We start from the raw sequence: 23,322 nt of genomic DNA on the forward strand, positions 1-23,322 counted from the left end.
TCCCCATTGCCAAGGGAGCTCCGGGGGACTTGATCGACAACATGAGGTTTCACTTAAGACACGCTTTGTGATACCAGACCTGACCGCTAGGGAGCAGAGAGAGATCAGGAAACATGTACAAACTTGAACCTGACCAGTTCAACACATATTCCTACATTTTCATAATTTGTTTTTCTTCATGGTGGGGGGGAATGGGAAGCACATTTTTCCTCCTTCTCATTTCTTTGTCCATATCCACAATTTATGTTGCTTTATGTAAATGAGGCAATACGGACCATGAATTAAACTACCTTGGAAGCAAACTGCACCCATTGCTCCTTCACACTCTGGCTGCCAGTCTTGCTTTATAACCATATATACATACGTTAACATGCAGTATATGTCCTCTTAAAGGAAATACTTGAGGTTTAGAAATATAAAAATCTGGAAGGCGCAAATGTTTGCCTCCTAGAAACCAAACAAGGTGTTTTAGCAGTACATTAAATTTTAAAATGAATTTTGTGCTTAAGCGGAAAGCAAAATGCTAAAGCTAACATTTTATATCCTGCTTTTAATACTTAAGGAATAGTCTGTTTATTTTCGGAGTTGAGTTTTGAAATTCCGAGTCCTAGACATTTGTTTTTTCTTTAAGTTTACATTGTTCTGTTCTCTATTAACTCCGATGAAGGGAAGCAAGAAGTCTTGTGTAAGAGGGGGGAGGGGAGGGAAACAGGTTTTTCCTAAAACAGAGAGGTTCCTTGTTGACTGTCTGACATGTTTGCCTTTCATCCACGTGTTTGGACAGAGAGAGGAAGAGGGAGGGATAGAGCCCTCTGTTCAAGCTCCCATTGTGCCATTATTATTTGCAAAGTTCACATCAAAAACAGTGGCTGTCCGGCCCGAGATCTTTATTATTTTTAGCAAATCCCAGACTAGTCCGGGCGCAGGATAACATTATTATTGTGTTAAGCTGTTCCCTGCTTTGCACTTCCAACGATCAATGAGAAAGTGCAAGTATTTTCTTCCAAAGAGAATAGAATCGACACCCCAGAATACTATTATTACTTTACCTTAATACCCAATGACTTGCCAGGCTTACGTTATACAACCAAAGTCCAGCGTCCATGTGAAATCCAACGCAGGATTCATGGTCATACACCTTTCTTACACGTGTGTTGTGTGGCTGAGCTGTCACCCATAGACGCCACTGAATCTCATTTTAATAATAATGACAACACTCGATAATGAAATAATTTTCCTGCATTATTTCTATACATCAGTTGCCAAATATATGTGTTGATTGTACTTATTTATCAGGATGTATTCCCAGCTAATTAGATATAATTTACGTTGAGTGTGCCGGAAATGTTAAGGTTATGGATTTTATATCTGTACATCTGATCATCTTGTTATTTTCAAGAACTTTGCCTCCTATAAAATTAATTAGGTGAAATGTGGAGGAGTAATCAGCTACCTCTGAATAACCACTTCATTTCCTGGTTTTGATTGTAAATCAAGCTGGTGACAGCACTCAGTAGACTTTTACCTATTTTATGCTCCTGTCTTTTTAACTAATTCTGAGCCTCATTAACATGCCTACATCTTCGATGATTTGACAGTCCAGAATGCCATTGAATTTCAGTTTATTTTTATACCTGCTATTGATTTTACTTTAATCCATTACAAGACTTAGCAGATTCAGTGTTTGAACTGACATGCGAGTCATTCATTAACTTAACTCTATAGTCTACCTAATTGTGAAATTAATTCATCTCTGCTTGTCAGAAAAATTCACGTGCTTTCTTACTATTATGTATCTATTTATTACGGCGTGGAATTAAGTGATCCTACTCGAGCATGGCGTCAAGAAAGAGATATATGACTGTGGTCAAGTGGAACCCCTGTAATGTTAAGGGTGATATAAAGGTCTGAAGTCCTAAAGGCAAAGACTTCTGGGGTGCCAGACTTTGTCCTAGTTGAGGCTCAGGTTTAGCAAGGTATCACGATTGCGTCTTTCATGTTGCTCAACTGGGAGCTACTCCAGATCTCCCCCTTTAATATTCACTCTGCGTGGGGCTGAAATAAATGTAACCTGAGTTCAGTAGATTTTTGCACTTTACCGAGATCTATTCCAATAGTCCTCCACCAAATTAAATTCTATTTTTTGATTCTCTGTGGCTTTAAGTTCATTAAAATGTGAAATTGGCAGTCTTCTTAAGAAGGTCAGAGTGATTAACTGTTTGATAGTTATGTTGGGCACCCTCATATTTTCAAAATGGGTTTTCTTTGTGCTCTAATTGACATTGTGGTGTCACCATTGTCTTCATGTGACAAATTGCAGAGCACTTTTTTCTATCTTTTTTTTTTTTGGCTGGTTAGGATTTTCATTTATTTGCAAAGGGAAATATTGTCACTAAGTTGCTTTCTAAGAACGACAGGGCTCTGACATTGTCAATAGGGTTTCTTTGTAGGCATTATTTTAGCCTTCTTATAAAACGAGTTGGAAGTCCATGCAGACAATCTGTCAAGTTTGACAGCACTAGAATAGGTATTTCAAGTTTAAGGAATAGAGTCCTATCAACTGTTATGAAATGTGGCATTCACTTGACCAAACTGACTTCCACATGATGGTGAAACATGAGTGTAAACACGTTTGGAATATATTTTAGGAGCTTCCCTGACCATGTTGAAAATAAATTGATAACTGCTGCACTTGTATCGATCACTCAGAAGTATTCGAAGGATGCACCTTCAGTTGATTTTTGCTGAAGTCAGTATTTCCCCCTTCCTTTATTGTGATTCATATACAGAACATGTCAGCCTCTTTTTTCCTCATTCCAATGACAGCTACAAATAGTATATTAGGCTATGGGCATTGTAAACAACAAGGGTTAAATCATTTTCCAGGTATCATTTACATAGGTATTTCTGCGGCATACATTTGCAAGCTTTAACAATAACATAAGCTCATCACACTCATAACAACGGGAGCAAGTTCTGGTGAAACCCTGACATTTTATCAGGTTAGGTTGGGTCCACCAGTCTGCTATAGACATTGATATCTGTAGAGAACATAGTAAGTAGCATTGCTTGTATTCTTTTTTTCCCTTTTTATTTTTATCAAGAGAACTGATATTTTTTTCTTTTGTTTTCCACACCGCAGCCGAACCTGTCGAAGCCATTTTAACAGACGACGAACCAGACAACAGCACATTGGGAACTGGAGAAGGGGATCATGACCTTCTTACCTGTGGTCAGTGTCAGATGAACTTCCCATTGGGGGACATTCTTATTTTTATTGAGCACAAACGGAAACAATGCAATGGCAGCCTTTGCTTAGAGAAGGCTGTGGATAAGCCGCCCTCGCCTTCGCCAAGTGAACTGAAGAAAGCGTCCATTCCTGTGGAGGTTGGCATCCAGGTCACTCCGGAGGATGACGACTGTTTGTCAACGTCATCTCGAGGAATTTGTCCAAAACAGGAAAATGCAGCAGGTAAATCCGACGTGTGAAAAGCTACTCTATGTTTCTTTTTGTACCTTGAAAAAACACTAACCCTTGCTACAAAAAAGTTGCAGTTGACCTCTCTGTGTGATAGTTCTGCACTAAGTGCTCAAAATGCCATCTATGTATATGTGCTTCTGAGTTGACAAATGTAGTATAATTACTGCTCATTCATCGGCAGCACAAACATTTTATGCCTTCAAAGGTTTATCTTTTTAAAGCAAGAAACTCTCTTGAGTTTTTTTTGGTAAGACGTATCAGACGTAAGGTGTTCTGTTACAATCAGGACAGTACAAATCGGCAATAACATAGGAAGTAACTCATAGCAACCAGATTTCATGTTTCAGTAATTGGCAGAAGTCAGCAACAATGAAAGATGATTTGTTGATATGGCTTACTGCACTTAGCACATTGCTATTTGCCTAATGGAATGAGCATGTGTCTACTTCTAGTTTGCAGCATATCCTTTCAAAATTTAAATGTAAAGTTTAAACTTTTACAAAGTGTCCTGATTCTTTAAACCCAGTAGAAAAAAACAGACTTTCCTAAAGTGAGTGATGCAAGGGTTAAAACATGTTTCAGCTAGCCTTGGATCCATATTGGCTGTCAGCATGCAGACTGTAATTAAACACAGCCCCATGGCATAGTGACACCCTGACCTTGACTTTAAGATGCCATTTTCGACTGGCCAGACCAGAGTAAAGAGGGCAGTTGCTGAAGCGCACAGACATGCTTATTCGAAAAGTTTAAGGGCATGTTGGAAATTTCAAAAGGTTGGTTTGACAGGAAAGGCCGCTCTCTGCAGCCTGTCTCTTCAGCCAAATGATAAATGCCTCTCTGTGCTTTCCCATACCTCTGATGTGGCTTTGACAGATGTATCTTTATTTTCTTTGTGGCTTATACAACCAAATTTCAGTATCAGCCAAGCACTGATTTTTGTGTTGTTGTATTGAAAACATAAAGCTTTAAAATACATTAACGATGAATCCATTAGTTTAGTTGTTGTTCTTTAAGAACCTAAAACATGACTCCAAAACCCGATGAAGTTTTCAGCATTGCGGAAATGATATTAAAAAACTGCTGTAGTCCTGCAATTGCCGTTTCAACTCCAGACAAACCTCATTCCCAAGAATAGGTCACAAGTGTATTACTCTTTATGAGATCCCCTCTCTTTTGTATCTGTTGTTTTAACCTTTTAGACACAGACAATGAAATGTGAATTGACTCTGCAGCCCGGCACTGTGTGAGAAAGAGCACTGGGTAGTGTATTTAGTATCAGGTCACTGTGTGTGAAAATCAAACAGTTACATCTTAATGCAGCTCTGCAAGATGGATGGCGTTGTGAGCTACAGGAGTGTCTGGCACATACTACCAGCTCCTGTTCCGCAGGGGAGACAAGCACAGTCTTCCTGGGTGGCAGACTTGTGTTGAAATGAATCATTCATTGGGGTTCATCTCATTGTGTAATGAGAAGAACCAGAGTGTTAGAGTTTTGTGGGTCTTTTGGACCAAATAACAGTATTATGCTTACTATACTATACTATACTATACGTGTGCTTGCTGGAACTTTTTTTTATCACTGCTTGAATTTTTTCCAAAATATCACTGTATTTATTATGATGGGATGATAGCAAACTTGTCCTTGCAATTGTCCTCTCATTATAAAATTAAGTGTATATCGTGTCTAGAGACTAGCATCTCCATGTGCAATCCTGCTAGATTCAGACTTTAAAAAGTAATTCCCAATGCCAGGTCCCAGGTATAAAGCTAGCCTTAAACCAGCAGATCCAACTGACAGGACCAAATATTATTACCACAGATCAGGACCACAGTATTATGCTTACTATGCTATGCTATGCTATACTATGCTATGCTATGCTATACTATACGTATGCTTGCTAAAACTTTTTTTATTACTGCTTGTGTTTTTTTAATAAACATCACCATATTTTATATGATGGGATGATGGCAAACTTGTCCTTGCAATCGTCCTCTCGAGGTAAAATTATGTGTATATCGAGTCTAGAGAGTAGCATATCCATGTGCAATCATGCTAGATTCAGACTTTAGAAAGTCATTCCCAATGCCAGGTCCCAGGTATAAAGCTAGCCTTAAACCAGCAGATCCAACTGGCTGACAAGGTTATTGAAACAGCTTTTTGAGCTTTGGCCATATACCTTTGTATCTAAATCTCCATAGAATCTTTAAGGAACACAAGAGGCTATAACACTGCCTTGATAATGACCCCCACATTGACAGATGCGCTACCAAACTGTCAATCCTAACTGTTCAATATCTGATTGTAGCTGATCAGATATTCGGTTGTCTTTGCCTCACACATACAGTTTTATTGGCCGGTTTGGTTTTAGACGTATTAATCTGTCAATATGCGTGTAAATTGTATCTTTGTAGTGAAATGTATGACTGTATAGCCTTGTGCGATCTACAACAAGGACAATAAACCAGTTCTGTATTTGTAAGTCATTCAGTATAAACATCTGCAGGTCATTTGGGATGAAAAAGATCTTTAGTTGTGTGTGACAAAAGAGTGCAGGTAGAGCTTGTAATGTGCGTAGATCCCTGTGTGAAAGAATGGTAGCACTGGTTTGCTGCTTTTGTGTGTGTGTGTTTAGGGTTAAGCTTCTTTCCTATCCTGAAGGCCAAGTTTCCAGTGACCATTTCCAATTGCTGTCTTTCATTGAAGGGACCTGCAGCAAAAGAGCAGCTCATGATTAATGAAGCCAGAGCTTGGTGGAAGGGATCTGTAGCCTTTAGAGATCCAAAGTCATTCTAAATGACCAAATATGGAGTAACGCTAGAGTGATGTAACATCGTATTTACATATTGGAGAGCTCTGTTTAAAAGACAAAACACAGTATCTGTCAAGAAGGAATTAAAAGCAGACTCCTTGCCATTGTCCCAAACAGGTCACTCAATTGATAAATTCCATATGCTGGGTTTGATGCTACTGTACCAGATAGATGTCTTGGGTGGATCTGTCTTTACAGTTTGTGTCAGTTTGCTTCTATTACTTCTACGTATATAGCAACTCTTGACATTTTTTTTTACCTAACTGTAATTTTCTTAAGGTTTCTGCATCTACGGCCTTTGCTCCATTAATAGTTTCAATCGAGAGATTTGGATTCATTGAAAAATATAGCCTAGTTCCTTCAGGGATTATTTCAAACATAATTTACCAAGCAAATTCTGAACACGTAATCATTCAGTAAATGGCGTTCTGTGTAATTTTTACACTAAGGGGCATATTTATAAAGCAATAAAATTGACTTTTACCAAACATTAACTGGTGGTGAATCAATCACTGTCATTAAAAACACATGCTCCAGGAAGATTCACCTGCATGTTTGGTGAATGTCAGATTCATTGCTTCATAAATACGCCCCTTTTAAATGTTGTAATAGATTTTAGGATTGTGCTATCAGGTGCAAAATACAGAATACATCCTTCCGCAGATCCAGATACTGACAAACATGGGGTTTGTGACAGGTCTAGTGTTTAGATATATAGACAATTAGATTCATGTGGTTAAATAAGGCTACTAATAAGACCGTCGAAATTGGTGGTTCTAATGCGAAGCTCTGTTTAATTACAGGAATTCTATTGTTTTTATCTATTTGTGTGTAAAAATGAATATGTAAAATTAACCCTAGTGGGTCACTTACTAGAAATCACTCACTAAACCTACTGAAAATCAAAATCACTGGGATTGAGTTCCACTTCAATTCCCCCCAAAAAACAACTTAATTAAGATGACTATTTTAAAAAAATACCCTAGTGGGTCACCTACTAAAAGTCATAAGTTGCTCTTCAATCCCAAAAACATTTTGCATCAAGATCCAGTGTGGGATATGATTAAAAAAACCGACTTAATTAGATGCCTAAGTTGGGTTCAAGTTCAGCTAGCATTGATGAACACTTAGGTAGAATTCCACCTACTCCAGGGAGTTAAAAGTGCCAGCATGCCAAGCATTCGGGATCTTGTATGTCCTTCACTATGTAACACCCACAGGTCGTGCAAGCCTTATGTACAGATATGTCTGTAAAGAGATATTTCTTTAAATAAGGTCTAACTTTTTATCGATAAGGCAATTCAGAGGGCAGTAAGTATGGGAAAAGAACAGAAAGCAAAAGGGAACAACCAGAAAGTAGTTTCAAGTTGGGTTAGTTTTAAGCGTGACTACTAAAACCTTATTGGCCGTCATTGGCTTCCGCACCCTCTTCTTTTGCAATATGTTATTAAATAAGCTTTGTTATGTTTTCGACCACTTGCTGTTCTTTCGTGATTCAAAATAAAATTCACTTCACTTCAGGGTTGGCATTACAGGCCTTGAGACAGGTTCTTTAGTTGTTCCTCACTTGTGTAGGGCATGGAATGGAGAGCACCATGGGGCTGAAATACCAGTGGAGTAAATTTTACCCCAGCCTGTGTGTGCAAGATGTACTCAATCAGCTTCAGGGGAATTTAGAAACATAGAAATTCCTATAATCCGATTAAGTATTTCAAGTGAAGAGTCAGTTCATCAAGCTGTCTGTTTACTATACCTATAGCTGTATCCTGTATCTTGGTTAAGTAGTTACAATATAAATGATCACTTATACTATGGCGCAATTGATTTGAGCAACTGATTTTGCTTGTGAACTGGAGGGGTTAAGTACAAAGAGATAACTAGCATTTCTGAGCTCGTTTTCTGTAGGGGAACAGACCTTGCGTCGTGTGTCCCCTGTATGTGCACGTTAGTGGAGTCAGAGAAAAGATAGGTTTAAGCTTCCAGTTCCGAGTGAGGATGGGCAAATCTCACACAACCCGTTGCTGTGATGAGAAATCTGCCTGTGTATGGCCAACCATTTGTTAGGTAGTTTAGAGCCCATCTTGCTAGGTGTACCTTCACGACCTGTTATGTTTATCTATATTCTTTAGATTAATACCATAGTGTGCCAACTCAAAAGCTGCAATCAGCTACTGGCTTTGTTTAAACAGACAGGTACAACCTCTGTAATAGTAACAAGGCATTATTATCTTCTACTAGTTGTCAGGAAAGACACATTTTCCAGATCTCTGTTATCACACGGACGCTGCTTCATTGGCAGAACTTTCCTTATAACTGGGAGTAAAACAACACATTTTTACAAGATCACTTAGAGATGTATATGCACGGACATGAATATTCTTTACGCCAAATCAGTTCAAACAGCTTTCACTTATACAATTGTTTTCTGATCTATACACTCTAAAATGATAGAACGCAGCCTTCTGTTTTTTTGGCATGCTGCCAAAAATACTACATTTATCTCAAAAAGAGGAAAAAAGACCTCCCTACATCTATGGCTTGAATTGATTTAATTAACATGCAGTCATTATAGAGGCCCTGCTGCATTGTAAATATAACATAGAATGTCTGAAAAATGCATAGGAAATCACACACATACTAATTGTAGCTTAGGAATGATGTTTCTAAACAGGGGACATGATGTTAGCTGTCTACACAGGGAAGATTTACTATCGCCTTGAGAGGGCAGGAGATGCAGCTGCTTTTCCAGCATTGATTGGGTTAATTATCGTAACACATCGGTTGCACTAACAGGAATATATAGAGTGTTTATCAGAACACAATACTGTATTATTTAATAAGACCAAGAGCAATATTTAAAGTGTGGTAACGCACAGCAGTCAGTTAGAAATGATCTTTCATTATGCTGACTGCTGCAATCTGGTTGCTATGGTCAACTGCACACGTATTTATTATTAGGCTATTGTATATGATTATGTCTCTGTAATAGTGTGCGCATTCTTCAAAATGCTGATAAATAGTTAATTTGAAAGACTGCAAAATGATAATGATGGCTGCATCACTGCGCAGGTTTGTCTTTGAGATACAAAAAAAAAAAAGTGCTCCTCCTTATTAATTCGGAAAATAGAGAGATTCAATGACATTTGGTTAAGGTGTGAAATTCTAAATACGGAATTAGATAGTTTCAAGTCAAACTTTTTTTTTTCTTTTTTTTTCTTCGTATTAGTGCTGCCTAGCTTGTCCATAATTGTAGGGTATGGGTGTAGAAAGCATTACTAAGCTCTCACATTACAATTATCATTTATCTATGAGCACTTTTAATCTAAAGCTACAATGCTGTGCCGTGGGAGGGACTGTCAGCAGAGACAATGATAACATTTGTGAAGGAGTTGCAATGAGGCACGCCAATGCTTCAGTCAGGATTTCTGATTTACCCCACGTAAACAAAATTGATTTCCCTGCCATGTGATTGACAATCTTTATGTTCAACAACCACGGGTGCATTTTTTACGTGAAACCTAAAAAAAATCGAGATGCCCTTTGGAGACGCTGAAGTAGCTGATTATTCCAAAGGCAGGAGCGATGGCTTCTTTCATATTGAATTAGGCACCGTTTCGCCAGCAACGTAGTTGGCACTTGCATGCTAGGGTACCAATTTTTTGCAATAAAAGACGCTTAGCATCAAGCTGGACATGGCTTGGCAGTGTGCCACCACTTACTATGAGATCTAATCAGTAAGCATCTTTATTTGCTTTCTGCTGGTGGACGTTCTGTTTGTGCCATGGGTAGGCTGGCAGTTATGTGATTAGATAGAGGGTTTGTTCCTCTTTTATTCACGCCCAGATGCACACCTAATACACCCTTATCCTCACTGGAGATCTTATTGCATGTCTTTCCTATTTAGGTTATTTGTAGCTGAGCACACATTGATGCATTTCCTATGTGCTCCCAAACAGATCCCTTCAGGGTCTGGAGATGGTTGTTTATGACTGGATCAACTTAGTGATACATTTGCTTAGACTGACTCTTCGTTCCGATTTGGACAGTTCATGTGTTTAAATCTGTATATTCCAGTAATGATCAGCACAATTGAACCTTATTGTTGGATTGCTGTCAGATGTTCGCATTAAATGATTTTATTATAGCAAAACATTATGGACACACCAGATCAGACTTTCTGATTTCATACAGTAGCAAGAATAACTTTATGTCAATTAGGATGGTTGTGTTAGCTCTAATATGCAAATCTCCTGTGTGTCTGAGTGCCCGAGTGCCCACCACGTCTTCTTGTAGACTCTCTTGAGGCTGATGTGGCATAGTTGCCAACATTTAGTAATCACTTTTAGGAAAACTATGGCCTATCTGATATACAAGTCCTATCATGAACTATATTATCCTGAATGTACAAAGAGAAAAATATACCCCAATCAATTATTTATATAAATGTTGTGTCAATACTTGTTATATAATATACCGTATATCAACTTAAAAACACATTATCTTTAAACATGATGGAGTACAGAAAAGGAGAGTTTCGTGGAACGTAGTCAACTCTTCTTGCATACTCTGGCGACTTGTACTGAAAACGAGGGCCAGTTGCAAGTATAATATGTTGTTTTTTGTTTTGTTTTATCAGCAGGCTTTCTTTCTGCACACATCAGGCCTTTCTATATCCAATAAACATTAAAGCACAGTTTGGAAAGGTTTTTGTTGTTCACCAAGTTTGAGAAACCAGAATTGCATTAGTCGTATTTGTGGTTTCCCAAGTGGCACTGAACTGGACATGAATAGGAAAAGTTGCAGGTGCATTAGGATAACGCTGCATTACTGCTGTGTGGCAGTGCACAATTTTGATTTGTGTATGAAATATAAGTTACTGCACCCAAGACAAGCCTTCAGTGAGTTGATATCAGTGCATGCAAATTTCCTGGCAGTGGCAACAGCAGAATGTCAATGCTGCACTCACCTTCCTCTGTAATAGAGCTGTACACAGCTACAGGCAGAAATTCTAATGTGCAGGCAGTCCGGGGAATTGTACAATCCTTAGCCCAGTGCGAGTGACAGGGTTGTTAAAATTATCAATATGCCTGGTTCCTTTTTCATCTGGGCAAGTTACCCTTCTTTTTCTTCCTGTCCAAGGCTGATTTTTTTGAATTGGCGATGTTATGACTATAGTTTGCAGTGGGTAAAGCATAAACAGTTTCAAACTTTATTTGTAAAGATTGCAAGCATTAAAAACATGTTACAAAACTTGACAAAATGCCATCGGTTTTTAGTATGACTTATTCGAGTAGCTTCAACAATATTCCATCTTTTGCAATTTTTGTCTAGTTTCACAACAGCTACCTCCCACCCTCTAATGCTGAAAGGTTGGTGTTTTCATTAGACACTTTCATTTCCTTTGTTTAATGATGGGAAGGAGTTTTAGCAATATGCCCATTTTGCAGGCAGAACATCTTCGTTGGCAGATGGACCAAATTAACAGAGTGTACAAAGAAGAAAGAGGCATGCTTATAATAAAACACACTTGAACACATTCGCCCCCTTCCCAGTTTGCTTAGTTAAAAGAGCGTTAACAGTGTTTTTACAGTGTCGTATGCTCTTGTGAATCCACGTTGGGCCATAATGGAACCTGTTTGTGACTAGGGTGCTCCAGGGTGTTAACTGGACAAATGCTTGTCAATCACAAAGCTGCATATGGTGTGTTTGAACCAGACTATGGAGAGCATTTTAGACAATGAAATGGAATATTTTAACAAGGACAAAGCCATCCGAGAGGCACAGAGTCACACAGGCTTGGTCTAGACTAGGAAAATATCCACAAGAGACTTTCGGAGAATGTGTATATTTGTATATGCCACCATAGTAAATGTATGCACAAAGCATAAAGGTCTATAAAATATACATAAAAATGTAGTGGAGAACTTCAGTTATAAAATGTACATAAGTGTATATCAGTTTCAAAGATAACCAGCATCTTTACAAAGTCTATAAGTTAAAAAATGAAGTTTCACAATGCTAGTGTGCAAAATAGAACAGTATTTTATTGAGCTTCTGTGGCTGTAAAATGTAAAACAGCAGTTTGTGTTATGCGCTGACTTTTGGCTCACCCTTAGCAAATTTCAGAGTCTAGTTTTAACAACTCCCCCCAAAAAATTCCCTTGCACAGATGTGTAGGCACGAAGAGGTGTGTTTGAAACTAACATGCCTCATCCTTTTTATACGGCCTTTAGTTCCTTACCACTCAAGAGAACCTTCCTGAAAAAAGATCTTTCTCAAAAATTCATCCGCTTACAACTTTTGAAGGTTCAAAGTGTTTATTGCACTCACACACAAGGCAAGGCATGGACTGACTTCTTACAGGTCCTCTTTGTTTCCTCCATAATGTTGTAATGTTTATGTTAGAAATATCTGCAGTATATTAGAAAGTAATTAGAAAATGAAAGGATGTCTTTACCTAATGGGTTAGTAAAGACCCATTTGAAGGCCACAAATGGCAACAACTATATTATATATGTACATTGCTTTTTTGACAATTGCATTTGTTACCTCTAGATAGAAACAACAGACCCCAGGCAATGCTCTTAATAAAAAATGACAGAAGCCGCGTTATTTACCTATAGTTTTTGTTACATGCAAGTAGCAATCTCATATTTTAACTTCACACAAGCCAGTATGTACGGTCTAAAAAATGTTATGCCATTGTTGCGATCAGTCATTCAAACGCTGTAACTAAAAGAAATGATGTAGGAACAAAAAATAAATAATTTCACTGTTGAAAATGTTGCCAACGTAGTTAACTATATAAATCTAAAGAAAAAAAAAGTATATTGTAAAAAAGGATATAAAACCCAATATTAAAAAAAATATTTTTTGCTCTTTTTAAAAAACAACTTTTTTTTTTTTTTTTTACCAAACCTTTCAAAAGCTTCAAAGACTACATTTTCTTCCGATGGTAAGGCTATGTGATGAGTAGAGGAGGCGAAAGCAAGAAGAAAGAAAGCATTTCTTATTCTCAATACAAGTGGATTGCTTAACAAGTCAGTGCAGGCACATACTTGTTTGTACAATAGAGATAAAAATTCCTGTATAAAAATAATTCACTTGCTGACAGCAGGCATTGTGCAGGGGCTGCCTCCTTTGTGCGGGCCGCGGGTCTGAGATCGAGGATCACGACTTCTGCTTTTTATGCAGAACAGTCTATCACGATCGCTTGCTGAATTCTGCCTAAAAGTTAATTGCTTAATTTTTAGAAATATTTCAACCTCCCTTTGTGACATTTTTCTTCTTTCTTCTCCCCTGGTAAGACGGCTGTAGTTTTCTGCAGACGCTGCAAAAGGGGAAACGTTTTTGGCAGGTTAAGAATTGTGGCCCATTCTTGATGCATTTGCATTGCAAGCTATTGTCTGTGTGTAGTCTTTTGTCTTGGCTCTGATAGAGTCCATGTAAACTATTGCTGAGATCTGGTTCCTTATACAATAACTTTACCACTGGGAGGGATTCTATGTATTGAAGACCTGTGGCTGAAAAAGATGTCTGGAGGATTTTTTATTTTTTCATTTTTTATTTTTTTTTGCATGGATTTTTATTTCAAATCAAATTGGTCATTTAAAACACGTAATAGCGCCTGTTGAGAAGCTCATCTTCCCTGAGCTAATGTGCTAAATTGGTTTCACTTAAGTTTAAATTGCTAAAAAAAAATACTGGTTGCACACTGGAGTTATTTTCTGACTTTATTGTGAGAGTCGTGACTATACAAGGATGCTCTTGTCGCTGCTCTACTGTTTGTTATACATTTAGATCCTATCTATGACTTGCATAGATGAAATTGAGATTCTTTCTCAAGGCATTGAAAATCTAAACCCTAGATACTGCTAAAAGCAATACTATCTGTTTTGCAATTTTTTTTTTTTCTCCGTGGTGTATAAATTATGACCAAAGTAGAGAACGTCAAGGCTTTGTTAGAAAGGTATGTTGTAAACATATATGCAGTCTTTAGAGAAAAGGTGTAAAAGATAGTGGATTGAAAATTAACAAGTGTTGAGAACTGTTAGGCTTAAGATGCATAAAGGAAGGTCTACATCTCATCTCGGCATCAAATAAATCTCACTTAATGGAAATGTTATGAAATGTAAGTGTAAAATTCAAATGCGAGAGCACTGGTGAGTGAGACTGGCTGGCACTGAGTGAGATGACAGGATCCTGCAGCTCATACTGTGGAGCAATGTCTTCTCTAGTAATGAAGAGCGGTCAGTGTGCATGGGGTAGAAAAGGTAGAGTGTATCATCCCAGCCCACGAGTCAGTGCTTGGACTACAGGCCTCTACCATCTCATCAGTGTTTCAGGAAACAAATGTGTCTGGCACAGACAGTGTAAAATATGCACAAAGACAGCTAGACTGTGATTTACTGACACTTTGGATAGCGGAGCTGTTAACTCTTTCTGTCCTTTAGAGCAATGTAATCACATGCATTTGATTGACTACAAATCTCTATTGATATATCCTTATAAATCTTTAATCACCCATGTTAATCCTGAGTATCTATTAATCTACAACTGAGGCTATAGAGCAATAATGCATGAACTTGTAGATTTATAGAAAAATACACCACTTCAGCACTTTGTGATTATGGCAACTGTACAGTAACTCAAAAATGTGCAAATTACTCTGAACAGTTTCAATGTAATGGCATGTCATGCTGCAAAATGGCATACCTACTTTATTCTGCAGCTAACATAATTTGGAACATAATGCCCAACTTTCTCAAGTTTTGTAACGGAAAATCTGGGGCTTCCTACCCTAGTAGTTGGTTGTGCTTGGAATTTGAATTGAGCTTTGGTCAAAGTTTGACTGGTCCTCAGGTCATTGTAATATGTCATATTTTTCAGTCATTTGTTGACAGTTTGGTCACAACGATCATCAAAAAATATTTCAACTACCCACAAATTGAGCACTCCTTATGGAAGTCATTAGAAATGTTGGGACATTTCTGTTGTACCAAGGCACTGCTAAAAATAGGCTTATAAAAATGTGGAAACAATTCATTCAGTGGACAAGTTTTGACAGTAAGGTGTTGATTTCTAAAGGCAAATAGGGCACTCACTTTGCAAGAGAATTTGCACATTGCAGGGGAAGTTTCCCTTACCTTGGGGAATGCAGTGACATTTCACTTTGCAAAATCCAAGGAAAGTAAAGAAAACAACAGAATTTTTGCTTGCACATGATTGGATAATGGAAGTCAGCAGAGCTTCGCCTCATTCACTAAGCTAAGGGAAACGTCCCTTGTAAAGTGCAAATTCCCTTGCAAAGTGAACAGTCTATTTGCCTTTAGGAAATCAACCCCCAAGAGTCTAAGGGGTCTATTCACAAAGCTGCCGAGGGCAGCCGAGTGAATGACCGATCAGAAGTGAAGTGAGCCGAACACTGTTCGGCTATTCACTTCAGGCTGGTACGGCTGATTTCAGCCGTATATCGGCTGAAATCAGCCGTACATCGGCTTGCTTCGTGTGGCTTCGAAACAGCCGAACATGCTCAGCATGTTCGGCTGATCCGAAGTGCAGAAGGAGTTCGACTCAGCCGATCCAACATCTGGATCGGCTGAGCCGAACCTCCGGCAGGCTTCACACTGCTGTAGAAGTGAGGTCTGTATAGCATGATGAAATGTTAAGTTTTAAAAACTAAGAAACTTGTGTGTCTCCAAATGTTTGGCAAGCAGACAAATATAAGATTGTTCATTATATCGAACAAAATATTGGTCTATGTATGCCTAGCAACAGTCAACAGCTAGTCAATGGATTTCCCAGGATATTGGTTCTGTTGGCCTTTCCAACACTACAGTTAAATCAGATTGTATAAAATTAGGTAAAACCAAAAATAGTACCGTATGTTGGTATCTATGTTGGTGATGCTTAAATGTTATACTCCTGATAGGAACTCCAACCAAGTCAATACCTTTTATGGCACTGCTGCAGCTATTGATAATCGTATTGTTCTGGTAGCTAATTGCACCAATTACTTGAAAATCCACAGGAGATAAGGTACATCTGTAAAAAAAGGCAGAGGCGGTTTCCCTCCTGGATAAATTTAGTCTGAGAATTGGTTGCATTTATACCTCACACATTTCGCTAACACATTCAAATGGGAGGATCCTTATCGACCTCATTCTGTTTTCCATATCAAACTGGATGTTAACAAAGAAGTATGCTGTGTATATTCTCTTGAGGGTCTTACTCAAATGTAGGGGATTCACATACAATATTTAGCTAACACTTAGGCTTGTTAAACACAATTATGAGAGCAACAACTATATGGGTCATTGATATTACCCTATACATACTACACATGGGATAACATGGTTTAGGTGGAATTTAAATGAGATTGGTGTACTGTTGAACTATAGTGAGTAAGAAGATAACTAGCCTGGCATTTAACTTTTTCTGATATATGATCTCTCTACTAAATTGCACTTTCTCTTATTTCCTGCTAAGTTGTCTCTGGAAGAGCTACATTCATTTCTATTGAATCATCAACATGATCAGTCAGAACTGTCTTTGTGGCCAAATTTGTGAAAGGCCTGCACGGCAGGTAGCTTGTAGACAGTTATGGCAATAAGTCACCCGACAATAAAAGTAGTGAAGTTTTGGAATTGGTTGACAGAAGATAACTTGCATATGTTTCCATATATAAACTTTATCCTACTGTGGCTGTTCTATTGCAAAACTGGTTTAATTGCATGTGATTCTAGTGGAGATGAGCAATTGCTCCCTGCCCTATCCCATATAAAATGTATAACTGGCCTATTAGGGGGTATCCTAATACATTTACTATAAATCAAGTTTCTTTTTGTATGCAGATTTTTAGTTACACCTAATACATGCTCCACATCATTCCACATCTACATGACTGCAGTCAACCCCTGTGTACAACAGGGCAGAACTAATGTACTCTTTCACTGTTCTCACAGCATGTACAGTGGCTTGGTAATTGTCAACACACTGATGGTGCCCATACACAGCCCAATAACAGCAAGCACTTTGATAAACTGAGCAATTTGCATTGACTGGGAAATGTATATGTTTTTGACATGATGGAAAATCTCTACTTGACAAATCCTTCTCTTTTCTGTGAGTGCTAAATGGGTATGAAGAGCATCATTCAACGTATAAAAGTGTCTGCAACAACCATCTCTGTGTTGCCTACAGCAGCCAGTCAGCTTCTCCCTGTCTTGATTTTAGTATAGATGAGAAAGTAAATAGGAGAATTTTATTGGGCGACACTACCATTACTGACAATTCTAATCATTTCCCAATAATAATGTAACAGTTATTTCTAGCAGGCAAAATTTAATAACGGCCAGAATTAATATTAGCTGGAACATACATACTTTCGAAACTGTGATATTGATTGATGGTGCTACTTCCTCAAAAAGAGTTACTAAACGGCAGTAATAACTGATTTTGTCTCACATGGTTTGTCTAGTACATGCAAATCTCAGTTTCTAAAAGGTAGCTTGAGACATGGTTTGTATTTGACTGTCCAGAGCCACCACAGCAGATATTTAAAGTTACATGTACGATATAACTTAAGTTTCACTTCTCTGAACAGTAGCCAGTTCCTTTGTCAAAAATATAAGCTCAGCTGACCGTGCAAACACAGTATATGCAACATCCCATTGCTGTGTTAGGTTATAATAAAGAAAGAAGTACATTTTTGGTTGTTTTGCAATAGTGCTTTATGCTTTAGGGCTTTAGGGCTAATTCTTTCATTCTTGCTTTCTTGTACGCTTCTTCTTGTAAGCACCACCTGTTTAACTACCATCTTATTATACCTTAGTGGGGTAAATTATCATAAGTTACTTTATTACTTCTAAATTCTGCGTACATTTTATATTTATTTTATATATATTTATATTTTATATTTATATATTCATTCAGAACTTTTTTGCTCTATATAATGTGGTAGCACATCTGAGCATTGGCGTGCATTATATATGGAAGCAGCCCAAGCTATATAGGTACGCTTTTCATGCACATGGTGAGAGTGACATGTCCTGCTCATGATTGGTTGTTGATTCCTATGATCAGTCAGGCAATAGTTTCTCCATTGTGTAGTAACTGGTTATTGATCTCATAGGAGTGAATGTCGTGTGTTGCAGTAATCATCCCACTATCATTTCAACCCTGTCCGCAAATATTCATCTACAATGGATGCATGTCTGGTAAACCATGATCATAGGCATCTGTGCAACTGAAAATCATACCTACAGTATCTTAACTAAGCAACATGCACAAGCTATTAGATCACTCTATGCTGCAAAATAAATTTGACACAAACATGAAACTCACTGCAACTGATTACAATTTTTGCCATAGTAATGGTAGCCGTCTTTCAAACATGTCTAAATGACCAAAAGCAAAAATGTAGGGTGGCGGTAGGTAGCATAGGCATAGCTCTCAACTGACCCTAATTTGGGGTGACTGTCCCTCTTGTGGAACCATATTTATCTGCCCCACTTTTGTCTTCAGTTGTCCTTCTTTGTTTAGGTCCTCTGATGTTTAGGCCTCTATAAATAATGTACCATTTAACTACCAAAAGTGTTATAATACTACACCACACCTTATGTCCAGCAGTAAATGACTGAATTTGTTATTTCATAAATCAGTAGAAAGGAAAAATAGTGGTTAAAAAACACTTATAGGTTTAACCAATCATTTTTTAAGTGTTGATTATTTCTGGTCTGTGTAACTGGGGGGTATTTTCTTTACCTAAATACGTTGTGCTAAAAGGTGACCCTCATTCTCATCTCAGAAAGTTAGGAGGTAAGAATTCAGAGATGTGGACATTGCTTGTGATAAATGGGCCATGCAAGTGTAGACAGCAGAAACAAGCAGACGTGCTGCACATGTGTTGGAAAATCGTATAGTGTCTCTACGCCACTTGTTCCCTTTTTTATAGAGAAAAAGGACCAAACCTTTTAAACATGCAAGTGGCACATTGTCCCATGCTCCAAGCATGCAGGAAAAAGAAGTTGGGCCCCGGCAGTAAAGTTCTTATTGTGTCAGTATGCAAAAATCTTACCTTTGCCATTCTCAGATCAGTTTCTATATGGCTACCCTAACAAAAAAAGCAAATGGTAAAATAAGAAGTGTTAGAGAACCGAAATAGAACCGTGGGAGTAGCATGAAGCCTAGCTGAGCGTTGAAAAAAGTTTCTTCCCTGGAAAGCGGTTTAACTATATAAACCCCAAAGCAATGAAGGAGTTAATTGTGCTTACACTGAAAATGTGAGTGCAATGAGGCAAAATAAGGCCACATAAAAACATAGTGAGGCCTGGGGCACCGCTGCCTTCTGCACCCCTAAGCACCTCTCTATAAACGCGGCCCTGCAGGTTTGCATTATAAATAAGGATGGGGGTGGGGGGAAAGCAGAGGGATACACTGCACTGTGTTTTTTGGATGAATTTTACTGATAATTTGCTAAAGCTCATTTGAATTTTAAGCACTGCTTTAATCTTCAAAGGCTAAATTGCTTTATGAATATGCATGGTGTGGGCAGACTTTAGTTCATTACCTAGTTGTAAATTCTAATGACCATTAGGTCCTTGCAGTAATTGCGAATTGTTTTGCATTTTTGATTGGCTTATTAACATGTGCATTCGGCACACATCAGGCCAGCCTGTCAGGCTGCTGAAGGAAGGAGAAAAAAAAAGGTGAAAATTGTTTATAGCACCAAGATTCTTAAGACTTTTCATTTGCTGGAAATTGATGATGTAAAAAAAAAAAAATAGATGGTTTTTTTTTTTTATTTCGTTCCCTTCTCCAGAGTGAAAGTTCACCAAGAGATTTGACATATTTAATTTACATGATGACTTTGCACTCCTTCATTAATGCAATTTGCATATGAAGCTGTTGTTAATCACTTTTGATCATGTTTTGTGTATTAGCTGCCTCAGTGGCTTTTTCCCCCCCCTTCAGATGCTCAGACAGAAAGCTGCAAAATGATGCATCTCCTTGCCAACTTTCCTTTAGTGAATTGAGGAATTAGGATCCTAACCTCTAGTAATTAAATATGTTTTATCAGTTTTCCCATTTACGTTAAGTACAGTTGCTAGAATGTACAACGAAACAGTTCCCATTTGGGGGAGACATTCCTTCAAAAATAGAGATCTGTTTCCCCTTCTTTCCCAGCGGTTTAGCTGGATTGATCTTGGCAGTGAGGTTAAGCTGCAAGCAATTTGACAATGGTGAGAAGGAATGCTTTAGTGCTTGCGCGGTTCCACCAGGCTGCAGAATTCCAGGATATAAACAGTGCCCTTATAGAAACATCTATCATCCATTAAGGCGGGGCTAAGGTTCTAAAAATCAGAAAGGTGTATATACACTGCTGCCCAAAGCTTAACAATGACATGTATATAAGATCTTCCACTTCTGGAATTTACTTCCTCTTTCAAATTATCGCCAAGTCTTGAATCCGGCAAGCAGCACAACGTTAATGTGATATTAAGGAGGGACGATCGAATCAGAAGACTCTTCGATTAATACGGTTTTCATTCCCAGATCTGTCCAGCAGTCGTGTTTTGTGTTTCCTGAATTGTAGGATTCTCAGTGGATGGGACAATTCTGCAGAAGTAGATTCAGGCAAAAATTTTTTTTTTTTAAAAATCACAATTTTACTCTTTGGCACTCGATTTTCTAATTTTGGGGATTAGGAGACCGCTAAAGCTTTGAGAATGCTGGTAGTTTGGTGCAGATTTTTGGCACACAGGAGATTTTTGAAGTAACATTTGTTAAGCTTTGCCCCTAGTCTTTACAAGTTCTGTTCATTAGTGTTTAGTCAATATGCTGATCCTTTTTCTATATTTGAAATTAAATCATCTTAATTTTATTAAACTCTACGAAGCATAGGTATGATAAACAGTTTAGTTCCTTTTTATGCTCATGAACAATATTTCAAGGCTTCGGTATGACTGTCATTTCAGTTCCTTTTTTTAACTTTTTTTACCTTGATATATAATCTTCCTTTGTGCTAGTTTTTCGGTGTAGTAACTCACAGAAACCAATGAAAATTCTTTCCGTTCAAGTCAGACAAACACATGAATTCTGATTGGTTGTTATGGGTTACTGCACTTATGCAGTCTTTATGGAATAAGGCTGTAAGTGAACTTTATGTAACACTTCATACAGATAGCCTTGTACCTGAAGTAGCAGCTTTTAATAAAACCACATTGTTATTTATTTATTTTCCTTTTTTTCCAACACGCATCTTACCCTGAGCCGGACCTAATAGTGCCCTTCAACTCCTCGCCGTGGTGTGGTACAAGCACGCTTCAGTTCAAAGTTGTTAATATTCAGCTTGGAAACAGTATCCAGAGCACAGATAAATTATTAAATGCATGAACTTTTTAGGCAGTAAGATGAACTGATGGGGTCCATCTGTGAGATCTAGGGGCTTTTTATTTGTGTGTGTCGAATGATTCTGCCCTCTACGACTCCATAGCCTTTGGTCTCTGGCCAAGTGCATGCATAATTGATTCCACATGCGCTATCATTTTCTTGATGTAATTGCTTCAGTGAGATATGATGAAATCTAATGGATAGTTTACCATTTTAAAATGATAAAAAAGAGTAAATGTCCTTGTCTGTATTGGTCAGTGCTAGCGGTGTGTGATGGTATTACCATTTTCCTATTCTATTCCTGTATACTGATCATTAGAAAAGATGGTCTTGTGTGCTACCCAGGGTTTCTTGTGCAGCTCCTAGTTGTATCTTCAGGCTATAGATCTGCGTTTGGTAATCTAACTTGCGAAGTGGCCATCAATACAGTTGCACTGGTGACATTTTTCAGTTTTGTCCCTCTTTAAAATTACTGGTCAATTCAAGAGTGCTGACATTAAAGACCGATCAGGTTATCTTTTTTGTGTCTTTAGTGCAGCAGGTAAGGAATGAAAGGCAAATGCAATGGGTTGCTACAACAATCCAGATTAACTCTTTTTTGACACATGATCAGAAGACCAATTCGAAATGGCAAAAATCACCTTTGGAACACTATAGGTTGGACATACTATACATGACATGGCTGTTGTAAGCCATATGTCAAATGTGAACGTGGTTTAACATCATTGATCAATGTTGGGGATAGCTAGAGGATAATGATAGAGCACTGGGAATGCTTGCTATAGTATCCAGGTTTCCCAGTATGCTGGAAGCGCTACGCAGCCAGATGCTAGTCATTCACATTTCTGCCCAGAGAAACAATCAAACTTTTCTTCTCTTGTGGAAATCCCTGTGTGTTCCTGGCAATGCAAGGAAAGACAGAGAGATGTCCTGCCCGTGTCACTCTCAAGAGGTACCCACCTGTTTATGGATGGCCTTTTGCAGCAGGCAAACGAATGAAAACTGATTTTAGGATGTGCTTCTACAGTTCATTAGTGCTTTTTTGCTTTCTCATACTTAAAGCGACACAAAACCCTCAGCTTTTTTTTCTCCTTATACACATCAACACAATGAACATTCTCCAAAGCCACACATTTTTTATGTTTTAAAATAAAGTCTCATTTTCTTAATCCCTTTAGAAAGTCTGTTGTGCTCGCTCTTGTGTCTCTTCTCTCCAGGCACACTTCCCGTCCCTTAGTAAGAGCCGTGCACGTTGATTCTGGTCACGTGCACATCTTTTTTTGCCTACAACTTCTATAAGGCAGAAAGGAATCATCTCTCACTGTACACAGCTGACTCCTCCATTCCTCCCTCTCCTCACTTTCATTGCTTGTAATCTCCTCTGCAATGCTCTGAATTATTACAACTATTTACAACAAATCTACTACAGACATGACGCTTACAACAATCTACACAGAAAAACAACTTTATTTCAAATGTAGGAGCCGTATCCTCAGTGACCAGATTCAGCATGTGAGCTGAGACTCATGAGGCCGGTGACAGCTCACATGCTGAATCTCCTCAGAAGCAGCTCCCCTCGCATTCCCTCCTTGGTGAGCCAGGAGGAGAGAAATCAAAGATCATATATTAGTGTGGGAG

General features: G+C 38.2%; 1 protein-coding gene across 3 annotated transcripts in view; it reads left to right on the top strand.

Annotated features, from left to right (window-relative positions):
- Window positions 1-23,322, top strand: part of BCL11A (B-cell CLL/lymphoma 11A) — a 133,155-nt gene that overhangs the window by 6,612 nt on the left and 103,221 nt on the right. For all 3 annotated transcript variants that reach the window (XM_018555892.1, XM_018555884.1, XM_018555900.1), the window contains exon 2: window positions 3,143-3,472. In XM_018555892.1, coding sequence (XP_018411394.1) covers window positions 3,143-3,472 — 330 coding nt within the window. The remainder of the gene's footprint in view (window positions 1-3,142; window positions 3,473-23,322) is intronic.

This window comes from Nanorana parkeri, unplaced genomic scaffold (assembly GCF_000935625.1).
Source record: "Nanorana parkeri isolate BGI_ZX_2015 unplaced genomic scaffold, ASM93562v1 scaffold11, whole genome shotgun sequence".
NCBI classification, from domain to species: Eukaryota; Metazoa; Chordata; class Amphibia; order Anura; family Dicroglossidae; genus Nanorana; species Nanorana parkeri.